Below are 10,000 nucleotides of genomic sequence, written 5' to 3'. Positions count from 1 at the left end.
GGGCAGCGTCGCCCGTCTCAATGTGATGGGAAAGCAAGGATGTGCGTCCCAAATCCAAATCGTCGGAGCTGAATACATCCGAATACGTCAGCAACAATTTACGCAGCGCATCACGTTGCCCCACGGACAGGGAAGAATTTTCGTCACATAAGGTAGCGATCCAACGATTGTCCGAACTCCTTGGCTCGGAAACACCAGCGACCACTCCTCGGCGATGCGGACAATCGTGCGTCGCAAACGTCGTAGTGGCATGTGCCACAACCGTACCGGCCGGAACACGGATGTTTTCCACCCCCGCATTAAGCACCTGTAAAACCGGTAATTGATCCGGCCGGACGATGGTCTGTGCCCCAACTAACGCCAATCCCGTTGTTATCGTGGCGGATGGTGACAACAAGACCCCTAATGCTCCTAGCCGATCGGGCAGGGGCTTCCGATACCGCAAGGGTATAAGCATCTGTGAACCAGGTGGGATGTCCACAGATGCGACGGACAGCGCCTGCACCTGTACGGCCGAAGCAGGTCGCCCCCAGGGCGACGGCAGAAACGAGATTCGACGGCCCCCCGGCAATTCAATACAATTCTCATTGATTTTAATCAAAATGGGCATCTTAGCCAAAAAATCCGTGCCTAGTAAGCAAGGAACCGCCAAAGATCTCGATATTAACACAACGCCCGAAGCCGACACATCCCCTATAGATATCTTAGCATCCACCTGGCCCACAATCCCCATACTACCCCCGTTTGCAGCGACGCAAGACCCATAAACCGGACGCACAGCCCCCGGCGGAATGCCCAACAGATGGAAAATGACATCCGATATAATAGTCGCAGACGCTCCCGAGTCGACCAAAATGCGCACGTCCACACCTTGTATGGACCCCGGTACAGTGGACGAACCCGTAGCGGCCGCGACAACTCTCCGTGCCAATTTGCGCCACTGCGTAACTGAATGACAAGGCCCCGTCGATGGCCTTTCTTTAACAACAACAATAGGATCGCGCAACACAGGTGGTGGGTGAGGTGTAAAGCCTTGCCGAGTGTCTGGTGCGTGCCGACATGCCTGTTTCGGAGGTTCCTTGGTCGGCTTGTCCGGTGTTGTGGGCTCCTGCTGCGGCGGACCCGGGAAGCGGGCCCAGCAATCTCTGGCGTAATGGCCCCTACGGCCGCAGCGGAAGCAATCGGCCTCGTTGCGCCGAAGCGCAGGTCCTGCGTCCCGGCGGCCCCGTCCCGATGGCGTAGCGCGCGGCCCCGGCCTTCCGCGTCCCGGCCATGGAGAGGAGGCAGCCGTCAGCTCCTGTGGACCCCGCTCATCCGGCACATAGATCGCCTTTGTGGGGTCCCACCCCATCGCGCCTCCTTCCTTGACGGGCCCACCCGTCCATGCCGCCACTTGCTTCCAGCGACGGAGATTAAACTGCGCGTCCAGACACTTTGCTGCCGCCCGGGACGTGAGCTTCTCATGCCCACACACAGGCATGGGGATCCCCAGATCCCGAGACAGCTCCAGCATTTTTCCCAATATGAGGGGCTCGAGCAGATCCTGTGGCGTGTCAGGATATGCCGCCATGGCCAGCTCCAACACCGCACCCCTGAACGCCACGGGCGATTCTTCGGGTGCTCGTTGTCGTTGAGCGAATCGCCGATGCGCGTCGTCAGGTGGCTCATAGGCGTCGGCCATTTCCTCAAAAACTCCACATAACGTCTTCTTCTTATCGGCCGTTATGGAACGGAAAAATCGCACAGATTCGTCGTCCAGTAGAGTCGGCAACACTTCCAAGGCCTCCGCATCGGTCCATCTTGCTGAACGAACCGCCGCCAAAAATCGGCAGGCGAAAGCGCTCCAATCGCCCCCGATAGAGAATTCCTTAACCGTGGTAAGGTGGCGACTCCGACTCCTCTTCACGCCGTCTTCCAATGATGGTTGTTGTGGAGGTAAATTCAAAATGGCGTCGGCCCGCGGCGTGGCCAAGATGGCGGTTTGGCGCCGCGGAGCGCGCAAGATGGCGTCTTCTTGCCGCGTGGCCAATGGCGGCGGCAGGGCAGGCAACGTGGCGGCCCGTGGAGCACCTTCTCGTTCCATCGTCGTCCTTGGCGTAACGAGATGACACAGATGCGCCAGGACGTCCTTGAGTGTCTCCAGTTGTTCTGCCACCTGTTGCCATCTTTGCTCAACGTCCGATGTTGTTGACGGACCCGCCATCGCGCCGACATCTTCCACGCCCGTCCCCGTGCTCGCCTCAGCAGGGCTCTCCTCCACCACCCCAGCAAAATCCGTGGTCGGAGGGAATTCGTCGTCGTCGGACGAAGAAGCCGATGCTGGCGCCGGGGGAATTTTCTTCCTTACTTGCTTAGACATGCCGTTTCACTTCTGACCCCAGTGTAATAAAAGACTTGACCACGATATCTGGCTCAGTGTCCTTTATTCGGTCCGTACTGCGTCCCCACACGGCTGTCTCTCTTATTCTCTCTGTGCTGGTTCCGATGTCACTCCAGTCCACATCAGCAGCCCCGCTGCTGTTCTTGTCGCTCTTGCAGCCCCACAGCAGCTCCGCTGCTGTACTCTCACACAGCTCCCTTGGCTGTTCCTGCTGCAGCTCTCACGGCCTCGTGCTGTCTCGCCTTCTCGTCGCTCCTGCGACTCCTGGCAGCCACTCCGCTGCTCCTCACACACAACCTTACTGCCTCTCTCTATCTGCAGCTTTACACCTCCCAGTAGCTCCCTACTGTTCCCAGGGTTGGCTCCCGCTTCTGACGGTGCCCCCTCGGCTCGTACGCCCGCGTGGCCCCACACCTTTCCATTCACACCCCGACTGCCTTCTCCTTCCGGTTTACCCGCTTAAGGACCCCCTACCTTTCACCCACGTCACCTGGCTCCGCCTCCTCGTGACGTCACATCCGGAAGGTCGCTTTCGCCCGCATTACACATGCATTCACATTCACAGACGCCCGCTCGCTCAACGAGAGTAGAAACTTATTTATTTTAACCTCAAAGTGTGTTGTCTACCCAGTATATTGTCTACCCAGTGTATTGTCTACACGGTGCATTGTCTACACAGTGTATTGTCTACACAGTGTATTGTCTACACAGTGTATTGTCTACACAGTGCATTGTCTACACAGTCCATTGCCTACACAGTGTATTATCTACCCAGTGTATTGTCTACACAGTGTATTGTCTACACAGTGTATTGTCTACCTAGTGCATTGTCTACCCAGTGTATTGTCTACACAGTGTATTGTCTACACAGTGTATTGTCTACACAGTGTATTGTCTACACAGTGTATTGTCTACCCAGTGCATTGTCTACCCAGTGTATTGTCTACACAGTCCATTGTCTACACAGTGTATTGTCTAAACAGTGTATTGTCTACACAGTGTATTGTCTACCCAGTGTATTGTCTACCCAGTGTATTGTCTACACAGTGTATTGTCTACACAGTCCATTGTCTACCCAGTCTATTGTCTACACAGTGTATTGTCTACACAGTCCATTGTCTACACAGTGTATTGTCTACACAGTGTATTGTCTACCCAGTGTATTGTCTACACAGTGTATTGTCTACCCAGTCTATTGTCTACCCAGTCTATTGTCTACACAGTGTATTGTCTACACAGTGTATTGTCTACACAGTGTATTGTCTACTCAGTGTATTGTCTACACAGTGTATTGTCTACTCAGTGTATTGTCTACACAGTGTATTGTCTACACAGTCCATTGTCTACACAGTGTATTGTCTACACAGTGTATTGTCTACCCAGTGTATTGTCTACACAGTGTATTGTCTACCCAGTCTATTGTCTACCCAGTCTATTGTCTACACAGTGTATTGTCTACCCAGTGTATTGTCTACACAGTGTATTGTCTACACAGTCCATTGTCTACCCAGTCTATTGTCTACACAGTGTATTGTCTACACAGTGTATTGTCTACACAGTGTATTGTCTACACAGTGTATTGTCTACTCAGTGTATTGTCTACACAGTGTATTGTCTACACAGTGTATTGTCTACACAGTGTATTGTCTACACAGTGTATTGTCTACACAGTCCATTGTCTACCCAGTCTATTGTCTACACAGTGTATTGTCTACACAGTCCATTGTCTACACAGTGTATTGTCTACACAGTGTATTGTCTACACAGTCCATTGTCTACCCAGTCTATTGTCTACACAGTGTATTGTCTACACAGTCCATTGTCTACACAGTGTATTGTCTACCCAGTGTATTGTCTACACAGTGTATTGTCTACACAGTGTATTGTCTACACAGTCCATTGTCTACCCAGTCTATTGTCTACACAGTGTATTGTCTACACAGTGCATTGTCTACACAGTTCATTGTTTACACAGAGTATTGTCTACACAGTCTATTGTCTACACAGTCTATTGTCTACACAGTCCATTGTCTACACAGTCCATTGTCTACACAGTGTATTGTCTACACAGTGTATTGTCTACTAAGTGTATTGTCTACACAGTGTATTGTCTACACAGTCCATTGTCTAAACAGTGTATTGTCTACCCAGTGCATTGTCTACCCAGTGTATTGTCTACACAGTCCATTATCTAAACAGTGTATTGTCTACCCAGTGTATTGTCTACACAGTCCATTGTCTACTCAGTCCATTGTCTACACAGTCCATTGTCTACACAGTGTATTGTCTAGCCAGTCTATTGTCTACTCAGTCTATTGTCACACAGTCCATTGTCTACACAGTCCATTGTCTACACCGTCCATTGTCTACCCAGTCTATTGTCTACCCAGTGCATTGTCTACCCAGTGCATTGTCTACACAGTCCATTGTCTACACAGTCTATTGTCTACACAGTCCATTGTCTACCCAGTCTATTGTCTGCCCAGTGCATTGTCTACCCAGTGTATTGTCTACCCATTGTATTGTCTACCCAGTCCATTGTCTACCCAGTCTATTGTCTACCCAGTGCATTGTCTACTCAGTCCATTGTCTACACAGTCCATTGTCTACCCAGTCTATTGTCTACCCAGTGCATTGTCTACCCAGTGTATTGTCTACCCATTGCATTGTCTACCCAGTCCATTGTCTACCCAGTCTATTGTCTACCCAGTGCATTGTCTACTCAGTCCATTGTCTACACAGTCCATTGTCTACCCAGTCTATTGTCTACCCAGTGCATTGTCTACCCAGTGTATTGTCTACCCATTGTATTGTCTACCCAGTCCATTGTCTACCCAGTCTATTGTCTACCCAGTGCATTGTCTACTCAGTCCATTGTCTACACAGTCCATTGTCTACCCAGTCTATTGTCTACCCAGTTTATTGTCTACCCATTGTATTGTCTACCCAGTCCATTGTCTACCCAGTCTATTGTCTACCCAGTGCATTGTCTACTCAGTCCATTGTCTACACAGTCCATTGTCTACCCAGTATATTGTCTACCCAGTGCATTGTCTACCCAGTGTATTGTCTACCCATTGTATTGTCTACCCAGTCCATTGTCTACCCAGTCTATTGTCTACCCAGTGCATTGTCTACTCAGTCCATTGTCTACACAGTCCATTGTCTACCCAGTCTATTGTCTACCCAGTGCATTGTCTACCCAGTGTATTGTCTACCCAGTCCATTGTCTACCCAGTCTATTGTCTACCCAGTGCATTGTCTACTCAGTCCATTGTCTACACAGTCCATTGTCTACCCATTCTATTGTCTACCCAGTGCATTGTCTACCCAGTGTATTGTCTACCCAGTCCATTGTCTACCCAGTCTATTGTCTACCCAGTGCATTGTCTACTCAGTCCATTGTCTACACAGTCCATTGTCTACCCAGTCTATTGTCTACCCAGTGCATTGTCTACCCAGTGTATTGTCTACCCATTGTATTGTCTACCCAGTCCATTGTCTACCCAGTCTATTGTCTACCCAGTGCATTGTCTACTCAGTCCATTGTCTATCCAGTCCATTGTCTACCCAGTCTATTGTCTACCCAGTGCATTGTCTACTCAGTGCATTGTCTACTCAGTCCATTGTCTACACAGTCCATTGTCTACCCAGTATATTGTCTACCCAGTGCATTGTCTACCCAGTGTATTGTCTACCCATTGTATTGTCTACCCAGTCCATTGTCTACCCAGTCTATTGTCTACCCAGTGCATTGTCTACTCAGTCCATTGTCTACACAGTCCATTGTCTACCCAGTCTATTGTCTACCCAGTGCATTGTCTACCCAGTGTATTGTCTACCCAGTCCATTGTCTACCCAGTCTATTGTCTACCCAGTGCATTGTCTACTCAGTCCATTGTCTACACAGTCCATTGTCTACCCATTCTATTGTCTACCCAGTGCATTGTCTACCCAGTGTATTGTCTACCCAGTCCATTGTCTACCCAGTCTATTGTCTACCCAGTGCATTGTCTACTCAGTCCATTGTCTACACAGTCCATTGTCTACCCAGTCTATTGTCTACCCAGTGCATTGTCTACCCAGTGTATTGTCTACCCATTGTATTGTCTACCCAGTCCATTGTCTACCCAGTCTATTGTCTACCCAGTGCATTGTCTACTCAGTCCATTGTCTATCCAGTCCATTGTCTACCCAGTCTATTGTCTACCCAGTGCATTGTCTACTCAGTCCATTGTCTACACAGTCCATTGTCTACCCAGTATATTGTCTACCCAGTGCATTGTCTACCCAGTGTATTGTCTACCCATTGTATTGTCTACCCAGTCCATTGTCTACCCAGTCAATTGTCTACCCAGTGCATTGTCTACTCAGTCCATTGTCTACACAGTCCATTGTCTACCCAGTCTATTGTCTACCCAGTGCATTGTCTCCAGCGTGTGTCCCCCGTCGCACTACCAGGTGGTCCGGAGGCCGGACGCTCGCTCCCTCCGCTGTCGTTTCCGCGTCGCCTTCTACCCCCTCAACGCCTACGAGTTCCTGTGCCGGGACCCCGTCGCCTTCGAATACTTCTACCTGCAGGCGAGACTCACTAGGGACTCACCACGCTAGAGACTCACCACACTAGAGACTCACCACGCTAGAGACTCACCACGCTAGAGACTCACCACACTGAGACTCACCACACTAGAGACTCACGGCCTACGAGTTCCTGTACCGGGACCCCGTCGCCTTCGAATACTTCTACCTGCAGGCGAGACTCACTAGGGACTCACCACGCTAGAGACTCACCACACTAGAGACTCACCACGCTAGAGACTCACCACGCTAGAGACTCACCACACTGAGACTCACCACACTAGAGACTCACGGCCTACGAGTTCCTGTACCGGGACCCCGTCGCCTTCGAATACTTCTACCTGCAGGCGAGACTCACTAGGGACTCACTAGGGACTCACCACAGACTCAGCACGCTAGAGACTCACCACAAACTCACCACACTAGAGACTCACCACAGACTCAGCACGCTAGAGACTCACCACAGACTCACCACGCTAGAGAGTCAGCACACTAGAGACTCACTCACCACGCTGATGGTAACGATGGTAACGTGTGTGTGTAGTGCTGTAATGATGATGGTGATGATGATGCTGATGATGCTGATGATGGTGATGATGGTGATGATGGTGATGATGGTGATGATGGTGATGATGGTGGTGATGGTGATGATGATGGTAATGATGGTGGTGATGGTGATGATGATGATGATGGTGACGATGGTAACGATGATGATGATGGTAACGATGGTAATGATGGTAACGATTGTAACGATGGTAACGTGTGTGTGTGTAGTGCTGTAACGACGTGGTACGCGAGCGCTGGGTGATGATGGTGATGATGGTAATGATGGTAATGATGATGGTGACGATGGTAACGATGGTAACGTGCGTGTGTGTAGTGCTGTAACGACGTGGTACGCGAGCGCTGGGCGGGAGAGCTGAGCCGGGAGACGCTGCTGCTACTCGCAGCGCTGCACATGCAGCAGCAGCAGCAGCACGCAGCCTGCAGCAGCAGCAGCAGTAGCAGCAGCAGCAGCAGCCGCAGCAGTAGCAAGTACACCGTGAAGCACATCGTGTGAGTGGACACACACACTCACGTACACACACTCACGTACACACACACACGTACACACACACACGTACACACACACACGTACACACACTCACGCACATACACTCACGTACACACACTCACGTACACACACTCACGTACACACACTCACGTACACACACTCACGTACACACACTCACGTACACACACACACGTACACACACACACGTACACACACTCACGCACATACACTCACGTACACACACTCACGCACACACACTCACGCACATACACTCACGTACACACACTCACGCACACACACACACGTACACACACACACGTACACACACTCACGTACACACACACACGTACACACACTCACGTACACACACACACGTACACACACTCACGTACACACACACACGCACATACACTCACGTACACACACTCACGCACACACGTACACACACTCACGTACACACACACACGTACACACACACACGTACACACACACACGCACATACACTCACATACACACACTCACGCACACACACACACGTACACACACTCACGCACATACACTCACATACACACACACACGTACACACACACACATACACACACACACACACATACACACACGTACACACACTCACGTACATACACTCACGTACACACACACACGCACATACACTCACATACACACACTCACGCACACACACACACGTACACACACTCACGCACATACACTCACATACACACACACACGTACACACACACACGTACACACACACACGCACATACACTCACATACACACACACACGTACACACACACACGTACACACACACACGCACATACACTCACATACACACACACACGTACACACACACACGTACACACACACACGCACATACACTCACGCACATACACTCACATACACACACACACGTACACACACACACGTACACACACACACGTACACACACTCACGCACATACACTCACATACACACACACACGTACACACACACACGTACACACACACACGCACATACACTCACATACACACACACACGTACACACACACACGTACACACACACACGCACATACACTCACATACACACACACACGTACACACACACACGTACACACACACACGCACATACACTCACATACACACACACACGCACATACACACACGTACACACACTCACGTACATACACTCACGTACACACACACACGCACATACACTCACATACACACACACGCACATACACTCACGTACACACACTCACATACATACACTCACGTACACACACACACGCACATACACTCACGCACACACACTCACACACACACACACTCACGCACACACACTCACGCACACACACTCACGTACATACACACACGTACACACACTCACTACACACACAGACACAACAACAACAACAACCGCCATTCGCCACTAAGTGGCGGTGACGTCACCACGACGCTTGTGCCAGGCCATGTGCACCTTGAGGCTATCACATGAAGTGTGGAACGCCCGCTGGCAGGAGGTCACGGGGCAGACCCAGCAGGTGCCACGGGTCGACTGACCGAGATGACCGAGATGACTGGCTGATGCACCACCTGTGCCCCCTACTGTGCCAACTTGCTGTGCTTTAGCCACCCGGCGCTCCGCTCGTTGTTGTGAGCGTCGCTCTTCCGCCCTCCGTTGTTGTTGGAGGGCGACTGCCTCCAACTGCCCAGTAGCGTCCTTCACGATCCTCCTCCACAGAGGCCGATCTTGACACCGCTGGTACCAGTCATCGGCAAGTCCACTCAGCTCCACGTCCTCCTGTACCACATCACTCCATCTCTTCTCTAGCCCGTGCCGCGCCCGTTTAGCCCCCTCGATCCGGCCGAACAAAAGCTGCTTAGGCATGCGGTGGCTGGGCATGCGGGCTACATGGCCCAGCCAATGCAGCCTTGCCTGCCGGAGGAGCTCACCAATGGGACTTTGTCCAG

General features: G+C 51.0%; 1 protein-coding gene across 3 annotated transcripts in view; it reads left to right on the top strand.

Moving 5' to 3' along the window:
- Positions 1–10,000, top strand: part of LOC144741858 (uncharacterized) — a 23,893-nt gene that overhangs the window by 12,106 nt on the left and 1,787 nt on the right. For all 3 annotated transcript variants that reach the window (XM_078624351.1, XM_078624352.1, XM_078624350.1), the window contains 2 exons: positions 6,842–6,961; positions 7,839–8,014. In XM_078624351.1, coding sequence (XP_078480477.1) covers positions 6,842–6,961; positions 7,839–8,014 — 296 coding nt within the window. The remainder of the gene's footprint in view (positions 1–6,841; positions 6,962–7,838; positions 8,015–10,000) is intronic.

Source organism: Lampetra planeri, unplaced genomic scaffold, assembly GCF_965212315.1.
Source record: "Lampetra planeri unplaced genomic scaffold, kcLamPlan1.2.h2 scaffold_745, whole genome shotgun sequence".
In the NCBI taxonomy this organism is placed as follows: Eukaryota; Metazoa; Chordata; class Hyperoartia; order Petromyzontiformes; family Petromyzontidae; genus Lampetra; species Lampetra planeri.
The sequence above is the reverse complement of the archived record's forward strand: the minus strand, read 5'-3'. Positions and strand labels throughout refer to the sequence as shown.